Here is a 25,170-nt window from a genome sequence, read left to right as displayed (position 1 = left end):
TCCTTCCACCTCTGGCTTGGGCTGCTGAGGCTGCACCAGCAGCTCCACTGTGCAGGGAACAGAGGCTCTTTGGCTCTTTGGTCCCTTAAGTGTCAGCTCATTTGGATCTTCCTCTGGAAACCACCCTCACAAAACCTCCTATTGATGCATAGATAGCACATAACAGTGACAATGGGAAGCTGATGTCCAGTTAAAAATCTCAGACTTCCCAGAGCTGGGGACTGTCACTTCTTAACTTCATTTTACTACCCCTTGTTTCCCTCACCTGCTGGAACACTCTCAGCACCCTGTCTCTTATTATACCCAGAGCTATTCTGGGGTTAGGTTGCCAGCTTTTGGGCAAAGCTCTATTCTAACTGAGAAAGTTTTGGGTAGTCCCATTTCTGGAGAAAATTTATTTATTCTAGAATTCTGTGATTGATGAGGGTTTCCTTTCTTCAAACCTTATAGGTTATGTCCTATAAAAGAAATACTTTTTTGAACTCAATGAATCCTGCTTTTTGCCAGCTGGGGTCCTATCTGTGCAGGTACTACTGAATATGGAACAGTTCTCCTCTAGTTGGGGGGGGGGCTTTTTTGTTTTGTTTTGTTTTGTTTTGTTTTGTTTTTTTAATTAATTTCTTAGCAGCTGTATCAGGGAGAGTTTGGAAGGAACAAAACCAATATTTATTAGCAAGAGGTGGCCAACAAAAGGAAAAAACCCAAGAGAGAGGAAGGAGGAGAAAAATAAGCCCTCAGTATGACTCCCCCAGTCCCCCAGGTGCTGCTTCTGAAGTTATCTCACCTCCCCAGAATGCCCAGAATTGCCCAGAGCAGAAGCTGCACTCTGGGACAGTCGGCAGGCTCACAAGATCGCAGCGTCCCCGCAACAGGCAACGTTGTCCTTTCAGGTGAAGCTTGTGTCTGCTGAGCACGAGCCATCAGCTTTTTACCCAATTAATTGGTGAGGTCTGCCTGGGCAGGTGTGGCCAGCACCACCCAGCCAGAGGCCTTCAGTCCCTGCCAGTGTTCTGGAAGTGGTGCCCCTTCTGCGCATGCGTGTGTCCTTTGGAATTCCCCCCACACTTGCACACTGTACTTCAGTGGGTCTTTTCTAAATGAGTCTGGGGGCGTACTTTATCACCCTCCTCTTCACTTTCTTCTTCAAATGCCCTTGGAAGGCCATCAGCCAATAAGAAGACACCAATTAATTGTAGTTTGTACAAAACGCCTCCTTCAAGGTCCAAGTTCCCGTTTCTCAGTGCTTGTTTTCTCCTAACTGGGCAGGAAAAGGAGAGACTGTCCCAGGTGGCTGGGCCAAAGACAGACCAAAAGTATCAACATCTAACACAACCCTGATACATCCACAAAGAAAAAGGGAAATTTCTTCAACCTGCTTGCAGTGCATTGTAGTGTCCCTCCCCTGAGAAAGCTGGTGCAGAACCTCTGGGCCTTCACTTGGTGTTGTCATTGGGACAAAGTGGGACAAGATGTGTTTGAAAGTTTCTTCCTGCCCTGCTGTGTGCTGCCTGTTGCCTGGTGGAGCAGCAGAGCAGAAATTCACTGTTGGCATCTGGCAAAGCAGCAGGAGAGAGCAGTTGTGAGGGGAAGGGGGGTGAGGTGTCTGCTCTTCAAGAGGGACAAGACAAAGGAGTTGAGGAATTTTCCTGGAACTCTGGCCTGGCGGGCTTGGAGCACTGGGTGGGCATTTCTTGAGAGCTGTGGTGGCCCCACTTCGTCCTGAGCCTCATTTGATGGCAGTGTGTCCAGAGGCAGCCCGGCTCCAGGCTGAAGCAAAAAGCCAGAGCGGGTGATGCGGGAGCTGCTCCAGCGCCTACCGCAGCCTCCGGCCCGGTGGGAGCGTCCCGGGCCCTGCCCCGGGGCGCCCTGAGGCGGGGCAGTGCCCACTCCCGCCGGCCGCCCTCACAAGGCCCAGGCCGCCTCCTTCCCACAAGGCCCAGCAGGGCCGCCCTCACACCTGCCCCGCCCTGCCCTGTCCCGCCCGGCCCCACCCTGCCCCGTGGCCTCTGTCACACCCCACGCTGACGTGCTGAGCCTTCCACCAGCCATTGTGACGCCACAGGCGCCAGTCGGGCACGGCTTTGTTGGTGCCCGCAGCCGGCGCCCAGAGCTGCTGTAGCCTCTCGGGGAGCAGCAGCACATCCCGCTCGGGGAGCATTGCGCGCCTGCATCGCCGTCTTGGCAGCTGCAGGCCACGACCACTGCGCAGGGCGACCTCGTCTGCCTTGTGCTTCATACCCTGTGCCCGTCCTTATTCTCGTCCCCTTTGTCACCCTCCCCCTAAACCTCGCCCCGTCCCATTCCTCATCCCCACTTGGCTCCCGGCAGCCCGCCGGGGCCTTCTTGCCCTTCCTGCTGCTGGGAGCTCCAAGCAGGGCCATGCCGTGGCTTCTGAGCAAGGAGCGACGGCAGTCGCCCTCCAGCAGCCCCAGTGGGCAGCCCTGGGCTGCCACCAGCTCCAGCAGCGCCTCCCAGCTCCGGGAGCAGGGGCTGGGCAGGCTGCACCGCGCGGCCGCCCGCGGTGACCTGGGCTGGCTGAGGCGCTGGCGCTGGTACGTCAAGGTAGTCGGCATCGACAGGCCAGACCAGGAGATGCGGTGAGTTCTGGGCCACGCTGATGGCACACCTTGGCTGCTCCTGACCCAAGCTGCAGTAGTCCTCGGCAGCCCTCTCTTAGGGACAAGGCTTGAAAAGTGACATTTGCCCTGTCAGCTGGGACAGGGAACTCTTGAGCTTTTCACTGCTCGGAGCTGCCGGCCGGGCTCCAGCGCTGTTGCAAACGCGAGTTGCCCACCTGCCCCTTGGCCGTGGTCTCTCTGCAGGGCTGTTCTGCAGCTGCTCAGCCCTCACCTGTTCTCTTCTGCCCTCTGGCTCATCAGGGCAGGGTTGCAGCAGCAGCAGCAGGAGCAGCAGGAGGAGCAGAGTCCGGGCAGAGTCCCCAGGGTGCTGGGTAGAGACACAGCTTGGGCTCGTCCTTTGTCTGTCTGGGTTAAGAGTGTCTGTTTAATTTTTAGGACACCTCTACATCTGGCTTCAGCCAATGGCCATGCAGATGTCGTCAGATATCTGCTAAGAAAGAACAGCCAGCCCAACCTCGCTGACAACTTCAAGAGAACAGCCCTGATGAAGGTGTGTGGAATGCCTTCTGAGCTTGGAGGTGGGGCTCAGTGCTGGGGTGTTAAAGGGGAGGTGTCTGGCAGGATTCCTTGCAGGGCAGGGCCATAAAAACACACCTATTGCAATGGGCAGGGCACAGCCTCTGTTAGCTGATCTTTGAAGATGGTCTTCTATGGCAGCACTCAGGGGCTGAGGGAGTTGTGAGAGAGGGGGATGGAAAAGTTGGAAGTCTTTCCCTTTTGGTGTGTTGTTGCCAGGCAGTCCAGCGGGAGCAGGAAGAATGTGTTGCTGTTCTGCTGGAACACGGTGCCGACCCCAATCTGGCAGACGCTGACGGCAACACTGCCCTTCACCTGGCTGTCCTCTCTAAAAACACAGCTGTAGCAGGGCTGTTACTGGAGCATCATGCCAACAGTGATGCTCAGAACCAGGTAACCTTGGCACGTGGCTAAAGCTGCTCTTTCCAACAGCTGCAGAGCTTGTCTGTGTCTTTCTAATGGGGATTCTTTCTCCTTTTAGTGGGGATTTACCCCCTTGAAACTTGCAGCCTTGCAACAGCACGAGGAGATTCTGGAGTGCCTTGTGAACAAAGCAGCTGACAGGCCTGCTCAAGCCCAGGGGGAAAGGTGAGGGCTTTGTCAAAACAGCCCCCGGGTGTTCTGGGTAGTCTGCAAGTGGGACCCAGACGAGGGGCGTGGCAATGAGCTGGGAAAAAGAAGGAGCAGCCCCGTGGAAGCAGTTCCCCGTGGGACTGGTAAATGCAGGTCTGCCCTTGGCTGCTCTCGTACCTCAGGGGCTCTCGTCCTTTGCCCGCTGAGGTCTGCAAGAAAGCCTTGTCTGTGGTGCCCTCCCCCCACCCAGAGCCAGAGCCCCGGGGAAACTTGCCAGTAGCTCAGCAGCGTGGCTGCTCTGCAGGCCAGGGGGGTTTGAGGCACGGCAGAGTTGGGGCGTTCAGTGCTCTGAAGGGAAGCGTTGGGGGAAAGAGAAGCAACACTGTCCCAGGGGACACGAGGGGCTCCGAGCACAGAAGGAGAAAACTTCCTGCCATGGAGATGGTCAGGGGGTCAAAGGGCTTGCCCTGGGAGTTTGTGCAGCCGCATCGGGGGGACTTTGAAGAGCAGTGCAAGGAGCCCTGAACAGCACGGCCTGAGCTGGTAGTTGAGGCTGCTTTAGGGAGGCCCCTTGGAAGAGAAATTCTCCAGTGCTTCCATGGACTTGGCTTTGCTTTCCCGGAGCTTGTAGGAAAGGGGGGAAGAGCTGTTTTGGGAGCAAACAGGGGAAAAATGGTGCAGGATCAGACATGTTTCTGATGAAATTTTGCATGCTTTAGGAGTGCTCTTGTGGTTCCTGGAAGCCACGAGGCTCACCTGGAGGAAGATAATCTGCGCTTGCAGGAGGAGCTGGACAGGGCTGACACGGAGGTATGGAAAGCCTGTCCCCACAGGGAGAAACCTGGGGGTGCCTGTTGCTTCCTCTCCATCATGAAAACGGACAAACCAGTGTTCAGTGTGTTCATTGGGGAGTAGAAGTGAAGCTTTGAAGGGACTTGAATGGATTGCAGTTCTTTGGGCAGAGGGGATGCACACAGACATGCAGCACCTGAGTTCTTCAGCAGCAGCTGGCTCCTCTCTGGAAAAGCTCCCCTGACAACTGTGGATTCTTCCCGTGGTTTTACAGCTGCAGGAGGAGGAAGGAAAGCATCTTCAGTCTGAGCATTGTGTTCCTGACTTGAAGAGTGCCTTGGATGCCAAGAAAGGAGAGGCAATAACTTCCTCCCAGGAACTGCAGGACCTCCTGGAAGAAGACGCGCAACAGTAAGAGAGTAACCCAGTGAAGCGAGGGGTCTGTGGCTTTGGGGGATTGGGTGGAAACAGGGGGAGAGTCAGTGGGATTTTGAAGGACACTTCTGCTGTGGCTTCTGTTCCTTAGCACAGTTTGTCTGGCATTGGATTTTCTGGTAATAAGAGCTGTATTTCTTCTTAAGCTTTGCAAGTGAGAACAGCAGATTGGAAGCCACTGTCCAGCAGCCAAGCGAGAGCGTTGAAGCCCTTCCGAGAGCCCTGCAAGCCTCTGCCTCAGTAAGCTGGTCCTAAATTTTCCCTTTTGTGACTCTTGAGCCTAGTTGCCTATTTCTGTGGGGCAATTGTCAGATGAAGTTTTCCTGGAGGGCCTGGGGAACTCAGTTTCTGCCTTCTCCTCAGCAGAGGCTGCTCAGAAAGCAGCCTGGTCCTTTCCCCAGCTGCTACAAAAGCCCTGAGGGTATTTGGTGTGCTGGACACTGGAGGAATTCTTAGATTCTAAATGAGGAGTTTCATCATGAGCTCCAAGGGACCCAGAAGTATTGCTGCCAGAAGTGTCTCCCAAATTCTTAAGTAGGTGTAAAGTTTCTTCTTTCTGTGGGGGAATCTTTCAGGTGTTTCCTAGGCTCGTTTCCAGTAGATGATAAATACAGTTGCCATGGCCACCCCCTTGAGAGGTTTTCCCAGAATTCACTGCCTTTAGATCACGCTGAGTTTCCTTTTCTTTTTTTTTTCTGTGTCCAGGGTGGTGAACTTTCCCAGCAGCTGGACATGGAGCCTGGAACAGGCATGCAGCTCGAGGCCCCAAACCAGGCTTTGCAAGAAGAGCTGTCCACTCTGCTTGGGAAGTGTGAACAACTGGAGAAGAGCAAATCTCAGCTGCAAGAAGAGGTGACAAAACTCCACCATCATCTGGAGGCTTTGGTGCTGGATGGCAGCCAAAGAGAACAGTGTACAGGAGAGGTGGCAGAAGGAGCTGACCAGGAAAGAAGTCCAAAGCTACAAGAGGTCAGCCCCGTTTTGCAGGTAAGTGAATTTCTCCCCAGTGTCCACAGGCTCTTCATTAGTAGCTTTGAAGCAGAGTGCTCATTTGGGCTTCTTTCCCACTGCAAAGAATTGTTTGCCCTGGTAGCTCCTGGGTTGTGCCTTGATTGCTGCTGGGAGTGAGGAGGCAGAGCCGCCTCTCTGAGTAAGGCTGGGCCCTTGAAAGTGGGTGTGTGCAATTTTGTGCTGGGCAGAGCTCTCTTTTTCTTGTGGTGGTTGAAGGTGCACTGTCTCCTTCAGGCACAGGCAGCCCACCAGGCTCCACTAGGACAAACTGGACACATTCATTGTGAATCCATGAGAATCCAGTTGGAAGAAGGGATTAGAGATCTGGAAAGTGAATTGGAGAGGGTCAAAAACACCCAACAAGAGAGTGCTTCTCGTAAAGAAGCAACTCAGGGAGGGATGGAAATGTACAAAGAGCTGTATGTGGAGGAAGTGAAAACCAGAAGATGCCTTGCCAAGAAACTGGAAAGGTAAGTCCATGCTTGTTTGGAGAGGTAATAAGAGACTCCTTTTTCTTCCTGCATTTTCCTTGGGAATCCATCTTCTCCATCTGGCCAGCATTATTGCCCTCCATTGGCCACCAGGGTCTGATGGAGTTGCCAAGACACTCTCCTTGATGTTTGAAAAGTCGTGGCAGTCAGGGGAAGTCCCAGGTGAGGGGAAAAAGGGAACCCCACTGTGCCCATCTTTGAAAGGGGTAGAAAGGAGGGCCCTGGGAACTGCCAACCTGTCAGCCTGCCCTCTGTGCCTGGGGAGGTGATGGAAAAGATCCTTCTAGAAGCTCTGTCAAGGCACGTGGATGACAGGGAGGTGATTGGAAGCACCAGCACAGCTTCGCCAAGGGCAAGTGCTGCTTGACCGACCTGGTGGCCTTCTAAGATGGAGTGACTGCCTCAGTGGACAAGGGCTACCCATGTCATCTCCCTGTCATTCTGGGAAGCCTTTGACAAAACATCCTTCTCTCCAAAGTGGAGAGAGATGGATTGGATGTGTGGACTGTTAGATGGATAAGAAATTGGGTGAACAGTGCCATGCAGAGGTGGTGATCAATGGCTCAGAGTGCTGAGGGCCATCAGTGCCGAGTGGTGTCCCTCAGGGGTCTGGACTGGGCCCAGTGTTCTTTAATGTCTTCACTAATGATCCAGAGGAAGGGCTGGAGTGCGCCCTCAGCAAATTTGCAGCTGACACCAAGCTGAGGGGTGTGTTTGACACAGCTGATGCCATCCAGAGGGCCCTGGACCAGCTGGAGAAGTGGGCCCATGGCAATCTGCTGATGGTTTACCAAGAGCCAGTGCAAGCTGCTGGCCGTGGCTCAGGGCAGCCCCTGTATCAGTGCAGGCTGGGGGATGAAGAGGGGCAGAGCAGCCCTGCCGAGAAGCCCTTGGGCTGGAGGAGAGGCCGGACATGAGCCGGCGATGTGCGCTCGCAGCCCAGAAAGCCAATTGTGTCCTGGGCTGCGTCCAAGGCAGCGTGGCCAGCGGGTGGAGGGAGGGCATTCTGCCTCTCTGCTCTGCCCTTGGGAGAGCCCAGCTGGAGTGCTGCATCCAGCTCTGGGCTCCTCAGCACAGCAAGGACCTCCAGCTGTTGGACTGAGCCCAGAGGAGGCCACCAAGGTGCTTGGAAAGATGGAGCACCTCTGCTAGGAGAAAAGGCTGGGACAATTGCAACCCTTCAGCCTGGAAAAGAGAAGGCTTTGGGGTGACCTAATTGTGGCCTTTTGGGGTGAGAAGGGAGCCCACAAGAAGGATGAAGAGAGTGCATTTAAAAGAGCAGGTAGTGAGAGGACAAGGGGGAATGGCTTCAAATGGAAAGAGAGTAGGTTTAGATTTGATCCTGGGAAGAAATTGGTTGCTGTGAGGCTGGTGAGGAACTGCAACCGGTTGCCCAGAGAAGCTGTGGATGCCCCATGGCTGGAAGTGTTCAAGGCCAGGTTGGATGGGGTTGTGAACAAGCTGGTCTGGTGGAAGGTGTCCCTGCCCAGAGCAGGAGGCTTGGAACTGGATGATCTTTAAGGTCCCTGCCAAGCCAAGCCATTCTAGGCTTGGATGCTGTCTGTGCTGTTTCTGTGAGACCGTGGGGGAAAGGCTGGTTCTTCCTGTGTTTCATGGGTTTCTTGACTAATTTGCTGTGCAGGCTGGAAAAGCTTCTGAGGATAGAGAGCAGGAAACTCCGGGTTAATGAAGAGAAAGGAAGTCAGTCCCAGCTGGAAGAAATGAAGAAGAGATATTCTGAAAAGGTCAAGGAAGTTGATAGATTCCAAAGAGAGGTGAGCTGTGCTCTGGGTGGGGCTCTTTGGTTGTGGTGTTCCTTCTTTTGAAAGCTGGGGGATGCTTTCCCTCTATTTCTTGTCATGTGGATGTTTTTATTCCCTTGGCTGCATTTTGGATGTGATGGGCTTTTCTTAATGCTCCTCCTGCTGTTCCAGTGGGAGATGACTCGAACTAATCCGGGGTAGTTCTCCTTCTGGGGAAAGATGCAAATGTTGAGGGCAAAGCAGTAGGTGTAAGGGCTGATGGAGGCCAGGCTGTCCTGCAGAGGAGGGGCAAGCCAGGAGTGGCAGCCAGCCTGGCAGGGTGCGTGAGCTGAGGGCCAGGGAGCCGTCCCACAGGCCCTGAGCAAGAAGAGCAGAACAGGTCCCCTGAGAGTGAGCGGGGTCAGCCAAGAGTGCAGATCCCCTGCTGGGCCTGAGGGATGGGCAGGTCTGCCGTCCTGGCAGGACATCACGTGCATGTCCTGAGAGCAGTGGGGCCCAGCTCAGGCCTGGCTGCAGCTGGAGGGAGGCTGTGACAGCGTCCTCTGGGTGTGCCAGATGAATTGCTGCCCTGGCAGAGAGGGGAGGAACAGCACTGTCACTGGCAGGGCACCATCAGCCCCTGAGCCCTGTCTCAGGCACGAGCTGAGCAGGAGGCACTTGAGGTTTTGCTTTTCTCCACAGTGTTGTTGCTGCCCAAGGCCCAAGGAGGACAGGGGCCTCCCAGGGGAAAATCTGTCCCTTCTTGCTCACGGGGAGCTGTTTCAGCCCATCCTGTGGCGGGGAGCCAGAAGGACTGTTCCCAGCAGTGCTTTTGAGGCTGCTCTGCCTGTGCAGCAGTGGCACAGAACCTCTCATCCCTTCTCTGCTCCTCACTCGGATCCGTTGCTAAAGCGGCGTCTGTCAGAGCCACGCTTGGGTTTGAAGGCATCCCTGTAGAATGGCTTCCTGCCTTTGCAGTCATTCCTTTGGAGTCCAGAACCCTGGAGCATTTTTGCATGAGGAACTCCAAAAGGCTGGGAAGCTGAGGAATCCCATGACAAATGATGGGAAAGCTGTTCTTACTGGAAAAGAAAAGCCTGGTTGCACTTTGTGTCTAGTCCTGAGCCAGCAGATGATGAATAAAGTCTCCCTGGGCACCCCCTTTTGAGGTTTTCCCAGAATTCACTGCCTTTACACCACGCTGAGTTCCTTTTTTGTTCTTTCTGTCTGCAGGTTGCTGAACTTTCCCAGCAGTTGGACAGGGAACGTGAACAGTGCACGCAGCTGGAGGCCAAAAATCAGGCTTTGCAAGAAGAGCTGTCTGCCCTGCGTGGGGAGTGTGAGAACCTGGCCATGGACAAATGCCAGCTGCAAGAAGAGCTGGCAAAACTCCACCATCATTTGGAGACCAACGTGGTGGATCGCAGCCAACTCGAACAGTGTAAAAGAGAGGTGGAAGAACAAGCAGACCAGGAAATAAGACAAAAACTCCAGGAAGTCAATGAGTTTTTGCAAGTAAGTGACTTTCTCCCCAGTGTCCACAGGTGCTACGTAAACTTCTCTTGTGGCCATGGTGTTTGGTCTTTTTCTTTTCTCCTGTATTCTGTGGGTTAGCTTCTGTCTTTGCTGAAGGCAGTGGCAGAAGGCAATCTGGTTGGGCAGGAGTGCTGTCATGGGTGTGGAATGTGCCGGCAGGTCCCTGAATCCAAAGGCTGCCCAAGGCAGATTCCCACTTTGCAGTGCTTGGGGGGATCTCTGTGCACTGCTCTGCTTCTCACTGCTCATCCTTGAATGGGTTTGGCAACTTGCAGCTGTCATGGCCAGACCTACAGGTGCTGCTTTGTCCTTGTAGGGGGGAAGGTGCTCAGAAAAGGAGTCACTGAAATTCCAGTGGTGTGGGTGAGGGGCTGGAGGTGGATGTGGAAGCTCTTCTTGTCTTTGAAGAATCCTTTTGGACATGCCCTGTCCTACAGACCCAGTGTCTCTTCATTAGTAACTTTGAAGCAGAGTGCTCATTTGGGCTTCTTTCCCACTGCAAAGAATTGTTTGCCCTGGCAGCTCCTGGGTTCTGCCTTGGTTGCTGCTGGGAGTGAGGAGGCAGAGCCGCCTCTCTGAGTAAGGCTGGGCCCTTGGAACTGGGTGTGTGCAATTTTGTGCTGGGCAGAGCTCTCTTTTTCTTGTGGTGGTTGAAGGTGCACTGTCTCCTTCAGGCACAGGCAGCCCACCAGGACACCTTAGAAGAAATCAGAGCCAGTCATGTGGACTCACTGAAAAAACAGTTAGAAGACAGAATTAGAGATCTGGAACGTGCACTGGGAAGGACAAAAAGCAACCAAGCAGAAAGACCTTTTCAAAAGGAATCCACCCAGGCAGAAGTGGACAAGTACAAAGAGCTGTATCTGGTGGAAGCCAAAACCAGAAAAAGCCTCGCCAAGAAACTGGAAAGGTAAGTCCCTGCTTTTTTGGACTGGTAAGAACAGACTCCTCTTTCCTCCTGCATTTTCCTTGGAAATCCCTTTTCTACATCTGGCCAGCGTCAGGTGTGAAAGCAGAATGTGGCATCTTTGTGGGGAAAGTTCCTTCAGAGCCTTCCCTTCCTCAGACCTGTCTTCCTTTCTCTTTAGAGTTCCAGCAGTAACCCCACAGCAGCACCACTCTGGCATTATTGGTGTCTTTTCAAGTTGAGGTTGTTTTAGCAGGCAGTCTTTTTGCCAGTCTCTACTCTCCTCATCCCGTGGGTGATAGAGAAGATGAATCTTGTGCCCTTTCCTGTTTGAATAAGGAGAGGCCTCTGGGAGAAGAGAGTTGGATTCTGTGAATCCAAAATAAGGCGGCTCTTTCTTGGCTTCTGTTTTGGCAGCGGGTCTGAGGGTTGAGCTTTCCTTGAGAAGGCCAGGGTAGGCCAGAGTTCTTCTGGAGGTGACACTGGCTGCTCCTTGCACTTGGTGTGATTTCTTAGAAACAGGCCCTGTGAACAAGCTCAGATCAAAGGATGTGCTGGTTTTGGACGCTCTTCATGCCCTTGGCTTTTAGAAGTCGAGTAGTAGCCAAGGCTGTGGAGGGGAACTTTGCAAAAGCCTTCCTGCCAAAGATGACTCTGTGTGTGCTTGTGAATGTTTCAGAGCTACTGAGAGACTTGCAGTGGCCAACACCAAGCTCTTTTTGGAGCACCACAGAAGCAGATCTGCAGTCCCAAGCAGCGCTGTCAGCGGAGTTCTGGCTGCAAGTCCACTTCTGGATTCACCTGGCCTGGGACATCTTGGCATCAGTTTGGGACTGAGCAGAAGTCTGGCTCTCAGAACACCACCCAGACACCTGTGGTAAAGCCCAAGACTTCTGCTCATCAGGTTGGTACAGATTTTCCAGAGTGGTCAAAGGCCAAAAAGATTGAAATGGAAGCAATGAGCTGTGGAACTCCATTCTTTTCCAAGAGAAACTGTGGGAAAGAGCTCTGTGGCACAGGAACCTCCCACCTAAGTTCTACCCTAAATTTACACGTAGTAATCTTCTGTAGTCTGTGGGGTTTGGCAGGAAGCCAACTCCAACCAGCTACAGATGGTTTTGGTGTCAGAAGTGGGATTGTTTTGGTTCCTTTGGTTTTGTTGTGGGAACGTTGTCTGGGAAAGCTGCCAAGAGCAGGTTTGTTTTGTCAACATCCACCATTGTTTTGGGACACTCCTGGGAGAGCTGCCAAGAAGGATTTTGTTTATCTAAACATAGCTTTGTTTAGGAACAAGGCGAAAGAAAAATAATAACAATGGCCTTTTTACTAATTTTTTTCCTGGTTCTTGCTGGTTTTGTGCCTGTCCCAGGACATCCTCTAAGGGACCGTTCAGATGGATGGAACAAATTGCTTCCTTTCCTTAATTTCGACATCCACAGCCTAGTAACCAGTTTCCTTAATGGTGGCCTTCAAGGTTTGGTAGCAAAGACTCCAAGATCAGCTCTAACCCATCCCTACATTGTTCAGCGACAATGATCCTAGTGGTGAAGGCAGCGAAAATGCTACTTAAAATTGGAGAGGTGGTGCTGCATTGGTCCTCTTGTTGTACGAAAGGAATCGCTGGAGCTTTGGGGACAAGAAGTGCCAACGGCCACGACAACTGTACACAGGCAACAGTATCGGAGGAACCGAGATGCTGTGACCCCCATCCATCCATCCAGTACATCCATGACATCATTGTGTGGGGGGACACAGCAGAAGAAGTTTTCGAGAAAGGACAGAAGATCATCCAGATTCTCCTCGAGGCCGGTTTTGCCATCAAGAAGAGTAAGGTCAAGGGCCCTGCCCAAGAGATCCAGTTCCTAGGGCTGAAATGGCAAATGGACGACACCAGATACCAACAGACGTCCTCAACAAGATTGTAGCAATGGCTCCACCCACAAACAAGAAAGAAACCCAAGCTTTTCTGGGAGCCATTGGCTTCTGGAGGATGCACATCCCAGAGTACAGCCAGATGGTGAGCCCTCTTTACTTTGTGACCTGTGAAAAGAACAATTTCCAAGGGGGTCCTGAACAACAACAAGCTTTCAGGCAGATCAAGCAAGAGATTGCACATGCCGTGGCTCTTGGAGCAGTCAGGACAGGACCAGAGGTAAAGAATGTGCTCTACTCTGCAGCTGGAGATAAAGGTCCCTCCTGGAGCCTCTGGCCAAAGGTGCCTGGTGAGACGTGAGGGCGACCACTGGGTTTCTGGAGCCGAAGCTACAGAGGTTCTGAGGCCAATTCCACCCCTGAGGAGAAGGAAATCTTAGCAGCCTATGAAGGCATACGAGCAGCTGCAGAGGTAATTGGTACCAAAGCACAGCTCTTCTTGGCACCCCAGATGGGACCCCAGCATGCAAAGTGTAACTAGATAAGGGAAAAAGGGGTAGGGTTTATCCATTTTAGGGAAAGGGTGACCAAAAGGGAAATACTTCAATGCAGCAAACTTTGGCCAATCGGGGAGCGGGGTCTAAGGATACAGACATCAAGGGGATTTTTCATCAAACAATTTCAGGGGACAAACAAGGGAAAAACTACAAGAAATGTTAAGACACAACAGTAAAACTCGAAAGGCATTGGGTCTGAACTTCTTGACAACTTCATCCAGGGCTTTCATCCTCTGGAGGGTCACACATTTCTTGTTGTCTTCTCCAGCTTTCAGATTCAGCAATGTCCTCACTCACAACAGACCAGGGTCCCTTTCCAGAGTAATGGAGGAGCACCATGATTTTTTAATCCAAAATTCCCGGATTTGAATGAAATGCTCTGGAAAGGCTCTGGAAATCATTTGGTGTTCACAGTGAGTCTCTGGTTTCCCATCCCCTGCTTCAGATGTGAAAACATGTTCCTTGCAGTCGGAATGTAAACTCATCAGCTCCATTAAACTTGAGCACTATATCCCATCATCCAGATCATCAATGAAGATGTTCACCAGGAATTGCTGATCACTGGCCTCCAGCTGGATGTTGCACTCCTGATCACCACCCCAGCCAGCAGATTTCAACCAGCCTGCTGTCTGCTCATCCAGCCCATACTTCATGGGCTTCTCTGTGAGGGAGCCCTGTCTGTGTCCACTAGTACACACATTCATTTGGATTTTAAACAATCAAACAGAAGTGAGAGTTTTAAGAGCAGAATTATTTTTAAAAGGGAAATAGAAGGGTAAGAGTTTTAATTTTAATGATCATGTTTTACATGATACTAATTGACATCTAGTAGAAATGAGAGAGCACCTTAAGAGACAAATCTACATTCTCTATTTATGCCTCTGAATTACAGGTATGGCTTTGATGGAACGAGTGCCTTCAAGCTCCATTGGCAGGCACTGTTTGAAAACTATTTGGGTGATTTTTGATAAGAAATGAAAGATGCAACAGCAGGAAGCCATTCAGCAATCCCTGACAAGGGAGGTCCACTGTCAATTGCTGGGAGGGCCCCCACCTCTTTCTTTTAATGGTGCTCCCAAATCCCACCCCTTGGGCCTCCCATCCCATCCCATCCTTTTTGGTCCCCTCAGGCATCTCCTCCCCAGCATCTGCTCTGTGTCCTACCCAGGGTCCCCAAACATCCTCCCACTGATCATTCCCAAAGCTTTTCTTTCCAGACCTTTGCCTTTCACCCAGGCCACTGCCCTGGTACCTCCCAAGTCCATTCCTTGACTCCCTCTCCACTCCCAACCATCTCCCAGTGCCCACGTTTTTGTCCTCCTCCATCCTCCTCCTCCTGTCCCCACCAAGCCTCTCCCTTGCAGTCCCCATGTCCCTACACTTGAATTCCTTTCCCCTCCCCTGTATCCCACACAGGGCCCCTTCAACACCCCAATCCCAGTCCCATGGGCTCCCCAGTTCCCCCCAGTTCAGCATCTTTGGGTCCCCCCCAACCTCCTCCCCCCCTCCCTGCAGGCCCTGAATTCCCCTGGCTCTCCTTGTCTCCATCCCCACCCTGGGCCCTGCAGGCACAGGAGTTGGAGGTGAAACTGGGGGCAGTGGGAGCAGGGGGAGCAGAAGGGATTTTCCCCTTCAGACGGGGGCAGCCCTGGGCTGGGGGGGCTGGGGACACCCGTGTCCCTCCCCCAGCCCCACAGGGGCCAATCCTGCTTAACCCTTTGCTCTCCTTGCCCAGGCACTCTTGGCAGGAACCCAAAATGATCTGCGGGAGGTGAGTGGGCCGGGGGGACTGGAGGGCATCCAGTCTGGGAACTGGGGGACACTTTGGGCCCCCCATCCCTCGCTGGCACCAGGGACATCCTAGTGACCAGCCAGGGCTCCTGGTCTCTCTCCAGGTGGATTTAGTGGAAGTTGGGATCCTGAAGACGGTTCAGGTGGGTACCAGGAGTTCTGCCTGAGTCGGGTCCTCCCCTCACATGGCCATGACACTCCCGGCCATCCCAGTCTGACCCAGCATACCCCAGTGCACCCTACTGCCTCATCAGAGAACACCCCTGCCCCCCAGAATTTTCCCAGGAACCCACTTCCCGAGGGCCCCTGTTGCATTCCAATCCCTGACACCACAGGGCTCCCCCCAGATTCCCCAGGATCAGCCCCTCCCCAGCTGTGCCTCTTTGCCAGGACCCCCCAGTGCTCCTGGGCAGGACCACACAAGCTCCTGGACCCCGTTTCTGCCCAGAGGCACCTTCCCCAAGGACCCCATTGCTTGCCCCAGGCTCCCAGTACATCCCAGTTCAGCCCAGTGTGTCTCTAACCCTGCTTTGTCCCCAGCCCCCTGTGGTTGAGAAGGTGGTGGGGCTTGTTCGTGAGAAACGCGTGGCTGCATCCCTGGATGTCTGAGGTGAGCAGTGCCTGCAGGGAGAGGGGTCAGGACAAGGCCCCTCTTGAGTCCCATTGGACATCATGGGTGACATTTTGGGCTCTGTCTTTCAGGACTGGAAGTGGTGGTGACACCCGTGTCCTGGCCCCTCCAGTGGCATGAGGAGATGATCATCCCTGGAGGACCCCCCTGATCCCCTGGGTGCCCTGGCAATTTCCCTGCAAGAATCAATAAACCCCTGCAGCAAAACAAATGCTCTGTGTCTGTCTGGGTGTGTGTGTTCCCACATCCACGGGTGCCTTCCCGTGTCCATGTGTGTTCCCACGTCCCCTGGGCACCCGGTGGTTTGGGGGCACAGCGGGAAACAGGGTCTGACTGGGGCTGTCCAAGCACCGTCCCCAAGGAGAACAGCTTGGTGTCGGGGTAGGGGAGGGCCAGGGACAATCAGCCAAGGCCCCTCAGTCCTTCCCTTTGCTCTGGGAGGGATGGGAAAGGGGATCAAAGGAGCCAGCGGGTGTCAAATGCCCCCAGATGTCAAGGGCCAGGCTCGGGGCTGAAGGGATGGAGAGCAGCCCTGCATCCAAGGCCATGGGGATAGTGGGGGATGAAAAGCAGGATGGGAGCCAGCAATGGGAGCTCACAGCCCACAACCCCCCGTGTCCTGGGCTCATCCCACAGCGTGGGCAGCAGGGCAGGGGGGTTCTGCCCCTCTGCTCCGCTCAGCTGAGACCCCCCCTGCAGTGCTGCCTCCAGCTCTGGGCTCCTCTGGCTGTCTGCAACGCACCCGCCCGCAATGGCAATGGCTTGGGGGGATTCCCCTGCCAGCCCTGGCATCTCCTGCAGCTCCATGGGCTCCTCAGCACAGCAAAGACATGCACCTCTTGGGGCACTTCCAGAGGAGGCCACCAAGGGCATCCCAGGGCTGCAGCACCTCTTGCATGGAGACAGGCTGAGACAGTGGGGGCTCTTCAGCCTGCAGAAGAAAAGGCTGTGGGGAGACCTCCTTGGGGCCTTCCCGTACTTCAAGGCAGCTTTTTAGAAACAGGTGGGCAAAGGGTTCAGTAGGACCTGTCACAGTAGGACAGGGGGTGAGGGAATTAAACTAAAAGAGGGGAGGTTCAAACTAGAGAGAGGGAAGAAACATTTGATGATGAGAATGAAACACTGGAACACATTTGCAGGGAGGTGGTGGATGCCCCATCCCTGCAAACATTCAAGGTCAGGTTGGATGGGGCTCTGAGCAAGGTGATCTAGGAAAGATGTCTCTGCTCCCCCTCCAGGGGATCCCCCGCCCTGTGCTCTTGGCTACCAGAGTGATGGGCAGCTCTCAAAGGATGCAAGTGCCCAGAGAGCAGAGGGAACACACAGGACCTCTGTTAGCAGGGACATCTTCAGGTGAGATGGGATTAGTTTGGATCAACACGCTCAGGCTCCACTGTTTTGCCTCTCTGTGATTGCACAGAACTGTGGGAAGAGACCGATAACCACGAGGTGTCCCAGTGTCACAGGGTGCCTTTGGGTCCCTGAGGCCCTGCATTGTCACAGGCTCCTCCTTGCCATCAAGAGGCCAGGAAGTGTCCGAGGTGCCCCAGGGCACCAGGAGGTCCTGCAGGGTCAATGGGCAGCCTTGATTCCATGTGTCCCTGGAGTGTCCCAATGTCCCCATGGCTCCAGGAGGCCCCGCTGTGCCACAGATGAGCAGCATTGGGCCGATATCAAAGGACCCAAAAGCGATGTCACTGTGAACTCTTGAGGGCTGGAAGGAGCCAGGGAGACCCAAAGGCCAAAAAGAGCCGGGCAGAGCCGAAGGCCGAGCCGTGCCCCGGAGCCAGGCAGAGCTGAGAAACAAAAGGAGCCGGGAAGACCTGGCAACACCATCCTGCCCCAGCCCCGCATTTCAGGATCAAGAAATAGGTTTGTCCAAAAGCAGGTGGGGTGGTGGGAAGGGGCAGAGGCAGCAGAGCCCAGCGCAAAGCGAGCGGCTCCAGGCACAGCTTCTCCCGCCCGCCGGGAGAGCGCAGGGGCAGGAGCCCTTTGCCGGGTCTGGCTCCCGGCGCTGCCGGCACTCGGCGGCTTTGGGGTTTGGCTTTGGGGTCTGACGGGAGGAATTATTGCTGTGGTGGTGGGTGGCAGAGGGGCTGAAGGACTGGGCACGAGAGGGATGCCTTGTCCCCTCAAGGGACAAGTGCACAGACAGGGATCAGGTGTTCCCGCTGGGCTCAGACACCAGGTCTGTCCAGCAGCACCCAGGGAAGGGAGGGAGGATCATCGTGCTCTGTTCCATCACTGTCACCAGGTCCAGTCACAGGGCACAGACAGCAGGTGTAGTGGGTTGGCCCTGCCTGGACACCAGGGACCCCCTAAAGCCGCTCTCTCACTCCCCTCTGCAACTGGACAGAGGAGAGAAAAAAACAGCCAAGGATTCATTCATGAGCCAAGAGCTGGCAGAGGTCACTTCCTGATCACCTTCACGGGCAAAACAGACTCCAAGGGGGGATATGAACTGATGCAGAAAAACCTTGGAATAACAGAACTGCTCAGAGACTTGGCATCTTTAAGCAGCAAGGGATTTGTTTCTTCAGCATTGGGAGCAAGGCAGCTCCCTGACCTTCCTGGCGTTGTGGAAGACCCCCCTTCTGTGCAGGATCCAGGCTGGGGGTGGGGGGGTTTGGGAGGGCTCAGGGATCTTGGGGGGGGGGGGGGTGGGGGTCCCAGCGGTGGTTTTGGGGTCCCAGGGGTGGTTGGGGGGTCCTGGGGGTTGTTTGGGGGATATTTTGGGTGTGCCCCTGAGCTTTCTGGTGTTGTGGAAGACCCCTCCTCCTCTGCAGGATCCAGGCTGGAGGTGGGGGTGCTTGGGGGACCCTGGTGGATGTTGGGGGTCCCAGGGGGGTCAGGTTAGTTTGAGGGTCCCAGGGGTGGTTTGGGGCTCCTGGGGGGGTTCAGGGGGTGTTTTTGGTGGTCCCCCTGACCTTCCTGTCATTGTCCCTGTGACCCCCAGGGCCAGCGAGGAGCTCCACTGCGGGTTCAGGGTGTCGATCTGCACCTGGGTGATGTCACCGTGATGTCACCGTGACACCATCAACAACCGCGGTGATGTCATCGACACACGGAGTGATGTCATCGACACACGGAGTGATGTTATCACACAGCTACCCCCAAACCTCAGTGTGTTCCCCTGTGACATCACAACATTCCCCTGTGACATCAGCACGCTCCCTATGACATCAGCACATTCTCCTGTGACATCATTGCTTTCCCCTATGACATCACCATGTTCCCCTGTGACATCATCACTTTCCCCTGTGACATCATCACATTCCTCTGTGACATCACTACATTCCTCTGTGACATCACTACATTTCCTATGACATCTGTGTTCCCCTATGACATCACCACATTCCCCTATGACATCCCCATGTTCCCCTATAACATCAACATGTTCCGCTATGACATCCCCATGTTAATCTATGACATCACCATTTCCCCTATGACATCACCATGTTTTGCTATGACATCACCACATTCCCATATGACATCACCCTGCCCTCTATGACATCACCACATTCCCCCATGACATCGCCACCTTCCCTATGACATCACTATGCCCCCATGACATCACTACATTCCTGTCTGACACCACCACAGTCCCCTATGACATCACCATGCTCCCTGTGACATCACCACGCCCCCAGGACATCACCACGTTCTCCTATGACATCCCCATGCTCCCCCATGACATCACCATGGTCCCCTGCGACATCCCCACAGTCCCCTATGACATTGCTACAGTCCTTATGACACCACCACATTCCCCTGTGACGTCACCATGGTCCCCTGTGACATCACCACATTCCCCAATGACATCACCATGGTCCCCAATGACATCATTGTGCCTCCTATGGCATCACCACGTTCCTCTATGACATCACCATGGTCCCCTATGACATCACCATGTTCCCCTATGACATCAGCACGTTTCCCTATGACATCCCCATGCCCCCATGACCTCACCGTGCCCCCTACGACATCACTACATCCCCTATGACATCACCACACTGCCCTATGACATCACCACATCCCCTGTGACATCACCACGCTCCCCTGTGACGTCACTAGGGAGGGGTACGTGGAAGAGGCAGCTGGGGGGAGGGGCTGCCCCACGACCACCAGCCCGTGGTTGTAGCTGGAGAGCCTGGAGGCCGTTCTGTTCCCGTTGGACAGCAGGATGTTCTTCCCGTGGCACCCCAGGAACGTGGGGGGGCACAGGGGAGGTCACGGGGGGGTCACAGTTGGGGATGGGCCCTCTCACTGCCCTCCCACTTCCTCCCAGTGCCTCCCAGTCCCACTCAGTGCCCCCACAATCCTTCCCAGTGCCCCCCAATTGCTTCCAGTTCCCTCCCAGTCAAACATGGGTCCTCCCAATTTGTCCCACTCATTCCCTTCCCAGTCCACCCCAGTCCTTCCCAATCTCCCCCCAGTCCCTCCCAGTTCCCCCCAGTTGCTCCCAATCCCCTCCCAGTCCCCTTCAGTCCCTCCTCATCCCTCCCAGTCTCTCCCAGTCCCCCCCAGTTCCCCCTAGTCTCACCCAGTCTCTTCAAGTCACTTTCCGGTCCCTCCCAATCCCTCCCAGTCCCCCCAGTCCCTCTCAGTGCCCCCCAGTCCCTCTCAGTGCCCCCCCAGTCCCTCTCAGTGCCCCCCAGTGCCCCCCAGTCCCCACAGTGATGAATGTGATGTCAGAGGGGAGCTTTGATGTCACAGGGGAGATGTGATGTCACGGGAAGGATGTGATGTCATAGGAAAGATGTGATGTCACAACAAGGATGTGACGTAAGAGGGATGATATAATATCACAGGAAGCATGTGATGTCACATGATGAATGTGATGCCACAGAGGAGGATTGATGCCTATTTTGCCCCCAAAAAAGGCTCAGAAAACTGCTCAGAGACAAATTTTAGTCTTTAAGCAGCGAGGTATGTTTATTGAGCAACGTTGGAGAGCAGCCAGCTGGCGCTGGACAAAACTGCTCTGTCTCTCCAGTGAATTTACAGGTTTTTATACCATTTTTACAGGTGATTGCAACAGGTTTACATACATATTCATATAATTGCAACATGTGATTATAATATTCATAATAGGCGGAGTCTAGGCGGAGTCGGAGGCGTGGTCTTCAATTTGGGGAGAATTCAGGAGGGTCGTTCCTGTTTCTTCATCCTTTGGTGGTCGTTTTTACTCCTCTTCCTCGGCTGAACTTTTCAACTTTCTTGATTTTGGCAGGCTTAATGGTGTATTTTGCAATATTCTTGGACCCAAATCCTATTTTGCCCCCTTATCTTACTCAGGTTGGGGGAGTGTGTGCATTCTTTCGGTGTACAGTACCATCTATCCTCTATCTCTAAGTGCTGGCAGTGCATCCTACCTAAGTTTTGGCAAGGTTCTTTGTGCTTTCGTTTATACTTATATTTTTATATCCTGCTTATATTCCTATATTCTGCTTAGATTTTAGCTCTACTTGTTTTCTAGGTCTTGTCTGGCTTCAGGATGTGACGTCAAACAGGAGGATTTGATGTCACAGGGGAGCTGTGATGCCATGGGAGAAGATGTGATGTCACAGGAAGGATGTGATGCCACAGAGGAGATGTGATGTCCCAGAGAAGGATGTGATGTCACAGGAAAGCTGTGATGTCACAGGGGAGCTGTCATGTCATAGCAGAGATGTGATGTCACAGAAATGATGTGATGTCCCAGGAAGGATGTGATGTCACAGGAAGGATGTGATGTCACAGCAAGAATGTGAAGGATGTGATGTCACTGTGGTGGGGGAAAAAAAAGTTTTTCCCCTGGAGTTAAAAACATGGTAACCCCCGAGGGGGTGGTGTCTCTCTTGGTGTTGACCCAATCAGCACTCCTGCAAAATTAAACATATCCCATCAGACTGCAAAAGAAGGGTGATGTTGTTGTTGGAGAAGAAGTGGCCATGTTCTGAAGCCATGAGGAGAGGGGGCAGGAGCCCCGATGGGGGGCCACGGCCCCCCAGCCCCTGGTTGGGGTCAGAGAAACTCGGAAACAGTGTTAAACTGATCCAGGTCTGTGACTGAGAAGCTGGGAGTCTTTCTCCACTGGGAGTGGGCAGCAGAAGATGGAAAGGCGGCGGCAGAGACACCACTGAGCAGAGGCTATGGCAGAAAGCCCAGGAGATCAGAAACAAGCATGCAGCTGAGCAGAGAGACAGAGAGATGTCTGAAGGAGAGAGAGAGCTGGCAACAGAGCAAGACTAAGCTCGACAGAGACAGAGTCTGGGGTAAGAACTGAATCCAAAATTCCCCAAAACCCCTCTGAGACCTCCCAGAGAGGAGGAGGCGGTGGACTCCCACTTGAGGGGAGTCTTGGAATGCAGCAGCACCGGGGAGAGAGGAGCTGAGAGCTCGGAGACGTCCCGGAGCTGGAGCGGGACGGGCAGAAGGAATGCGGAGGAGGGCCTCGCCCCCGCTGCTGCCCAGCTGGCAGCCTGAGACAGAGCACAGGAGCTCTGATGGACCGCTCGAGGCAAAGACTTTCAACTGAAAGCTGCCCTAACGTTCTGACTCAGGGGAGCTTGAATCCCCTGAGGAAAGGGACCGTCACAAAGCCCCCTGCACTTCATGATATAACATGGTGAGGCGAGCCTGTCCCTGCTATTGCAGTCCATGGAAGAGAGAAAGAGACCTTTGATTGGAGACGAAGAGCCGAGAGGGGTGAGAGGAGACCCCTCTGGTGTCTATTGGAAAGAGATCCAGCTACAACAATCCAGCTACAGCTGCTGCATGGAAGAAGAGAGACACTGCTGCTCATGAGTGGAAAGGATCTTTTCCTTCTTCCCTTCTGAAAGTTTGTTGGAGAGGGAAGATATTTGATCCAATGTAAACACTGATTTATCATAGGAGAGATAGTTAGGATTATGTATATGATGTATTATAATATTTATTTGTGTAGTGATTGCAATATAATTCCCTTCATCCCATATTGAGTCTTGTGTTGTGTCTGGGAAATCCATCTCACACTGGGGTGAGATGTGGGAAGGGGGCTTGGACCCGGGAATTGGATTTTAGGGGTCTCAAACCACGACAGTCATAGAAGAGGATGTGATGCCACAGAAAGGATGTGAAGGATGTGATGTCATAGAGGAGGATGTGATGTCACAGGGAGGATGTGATGTAAAAGGAAGGATGTGAAGAGTGTGATGTGACAGAAAAAGATGTGATGTCACAGGGACGATGTGATGTCACAGAGGAGGATGTGATGTAAGAGGAAGGATGTGATGCCACTGAGGAGGATGTGATATCACAGGTAGGATGTGCTGCCACAGGGAGGATGTGATGTCACAGGGGAGGACAATCCCACACAACACAATCCATCCTCCAACAGCCCCCAAAGCCTGATCCACCCATGTCCTCCTGCCCATCCCTTCCAGAGCTTTCCCTCTGGGACACCCCAGAGCTCAGCCCAGCCCCAAACCCGGCGTGTCTGAGCACAATTCTCCCTGTTCCCACTCCAGCCCCTGTCCTGAACGTGGGGCTGGCACTGCCCCCCTTCTTGGGGCACCAGGAGCCCGGGATCAGGGAAACAGGGAGCTGGGAGATAAAGGGGCTGACGGGCAATGGGCACAGGCAGGTGACTGGGATCTCCAGTCTGGGCAGGCACTGGGGAGCACTGGGCAATGCTGGCCCTGGCACACAAGGGCTGGGCCCAGGGAAGTGCTGGGGTGGTGGCAGTGCCCGGCTCCAGCCCATTTGCGGGCACTGCAGCCCCCAAGTGGTGCAGGCCCAGCCACGGCCTCCCCGAGCAGAGCCCAGAGGGGCAGATGCCCTTTGATGGCCCTGCCCCTGTCCCAGCTGGGCACACCGTGTCCTCCCGCATCAGCCGGGCCCCGCTCTGCTGAGCTGGCCCAGGCAGGGGGGGCCAGGCACTGGCAGCCCAGCAGGGCTCTGGCTCCACACAGGGCTGGCCCTGGCACACAGCTGCCCCAGTGCCCCTGTCCCCAGGGATGGCCCTGCCCTGCCCTGGGCCCAGCGCTGGCCCTCAGCAGGATGGCACCTTCCCGCCCCACTCTCCCTCCCTCCCCACCCGCCTCACAGGCCCCTCTGGGCTGGGACCCCCGTGGGCACAGATCAAGGACAGGCACTGAGCGGGGGCTCCCGGCACCTGCCACAGCCTCAATTCTCCACTCACCTTTGGCCACAGTTCCACAACACCTTCCATCCTTACAGGCCCCTGACCACACACAAGAGACCATTGTAGGGCAGCTGGGAAAACATCTCAGCTGAATGACTTGACTATTTGCCTTGCATTTTCCCCAGGAGCCGGCAGTGACCTGGAAGATTTTCCTTTTCCTCTTTTCTGCTTCGTGCCTCGTTTGTTGGATAATTAAGGAACGTTGACTGAGGAGGGGCCCAGGGGAGATGAAGTCTCTCAAGAAGGAGGCATTTACAGCCCCTCAACACCAAAGGTCCCACTCTGGATCATCCAAATTGTGGGAGCAGCAGCTCATTGGAAGAGGGAAATGTCCCCAGTTTGGTGTTTGAGAGAGAGATGGACGAGACACGTGAGCAGGGTGCCTGAGGTTCAGCTGATCCCCCCTGGACTGTGTCCTTCCTTCCCCCTGAGCAGAGCTGGGAGCACCTGGGGAAATTCCTCTTGTTCCTGCAGTCCCTGCTGTGGGATTTTTCCCACCCTCTGGTTCCAAATGGATTTTGGGCCGGGCCGTTCTCCTCAGGCCATGACCCGCAGGGAGGTGTTGTGGTGATTCCCAGAGGGAAAGGGGAGGAGAAAAGGGGGCCCTGTTCTCCCCACATTTACATCTCCCTTCCCAATTTCCTGGTGCCCTCGGCTTCCCAGAGTCCCTCAGTAGCTGCACGAGGGGGGGCAGGACCAGACTGAGTAGGAGGTGTCTGTCCTGTTGTCCTGGTTTTGACTGGGATAATGGACTGGTTTACAGTCCCTGCCCACAACAGGGACTTGTCTCAGCACAGAATCCTGGAATCATGGATTGGTTTGGGTGGGAAGGGACCTTAAAGCTCATCCCGTGCCACCATGTCCCTGCCATGGGCGGGGACACCTTCCACTAGCCCAGGTTGTTCCAAGCCCCGTCCATCCTGGCCTTGGACACTTCCAGGGATGGGGCAACCACAGCTTCTCAGGGCAACCTGTGCCAGAGCCTCCCCCCTCACAGGGAAAAATTTCTTCCCAATATCCCCCTAAGCCTGCCCTCTGTCAGTGGGAAGCCATTCCCCCTTCTCCCATCCCTACAGCTCCTTGTCCAAAATCCCTCTGCAGCTCCCTGGGAGCCCCTCGAGGCACTGGAAGGGCCTCTAAGGCCTCTCTGGAACCTTCTCTTCTCCAGGTTGAACAATCCCAATTGTCCCCAGAGCAGAGCTGGACCCACCAGCACCCCCAGAGCCCTCTCCCAGCAGGGACTTCCATCCCTTCCTCCCCCAGCCTGCACCGATCCCAGGGCTTGCCCTGACCCGGCTGCACCACCTTGGTCTTGTCCAACCTCAGCAGATTCCCGTGTGTGCCGGGAAACGGGGGGAAGGGGAATTCACCCAACTCTTGGAGATTTGTTTATCTGGTGGTGCCCCAGGGAAAAACAAAACCCTGGCAGTCCCATCTAGTCTGTCCCATATTCCGCCCAGGAACCCTCCACCAAACAGATCCACCAGGTGGGGGGAATTCCAGGGTCCTT

General features: G+C 54.3%; 2 protein-coding genes and 1 long non-coding RNA gene across 3 annotated transcripts; all 3 read left to right on the top strand.

Annotated features, from left to right (window-relative positions):
- Positions 1-2,379: 2,379 nt before the first annotated feature.
- LOC135404837 (ankyrin repeat domain-containing protein 7-like) lies at positions 2,380-3,747 on the top strand. Its single transcript, XM_064639570.1, has 4 exons — positions 2,380-2,597; positions 3,015-3,129; positions 3,375-3,548; positions 3,637-3,747. The coding sequence occupies exons 1-4, from the start codon at positions 2,380-2,382 to the stop codon at positions 3,745-3,747; spliced, it is 618 nt and encodes a 205-aa protein (XP_064495640.1).
- A 2,481-nt stretch (positions 3,748-6,228) lies between these two features.
- On the top strand, positions 6,229-10,102 carry LOC135404836 (ankyrin repeat domain-containing protein 26-like). The gene is made up of 4 exons (XM_064639569.1): positions 6,229-6,436; positions 8,100-8,232; positions 9,433-9,714; positions 10,052-10,102. The coding sequence occupies exons 1-4, from the start codon at positions 6,258-6,260 to the stop codon at positions 10,100-10,102; spliced, it is 645 nt and encodes a 214-aa protein (XP_064495639.1). The 5' UTR covers positions 6,229-6,257.
- Positions 10,103-12,095: 1,993 nt separating this feature from the next.
- On the top strand, positions 12,096-14,067 carry LOC135405113 (uncharacterized). Its single transcript, XR_010425745.1, has 4 exons — positions 12,096-12,986; positions 13,340-13,484; positions 13,596-13,846; positions 13,964-14,067. It is a non-coding gene; the product is annotated as an uncharacterized LOC135405113 (long non-coding RNA).
- Positions 14,068-25,170: the final 11,103 nt, after the last annotated feature.

The sequence above is a fragment of the Pseudopipra pipra genome, chromosome W (genome assembly GCF_036250125.1).
Source record: "Pseudopipra pipra isolate bDixPip1 chromosome W, bDixPip1.hap1, whole genome shotgun sequence".
NCBI classification, from domain to species: Eukaryota; Metazoa; Chordata; class Aves; order Passeriformes; family Pipridae; genus Pseudopipra; species Pseudopipra pipra.
The sequence above is the reverse complement of the archived record's forward strand: the minus strand, read 5'-3'. Positions and strand labels throughout refer to the sequence as shown.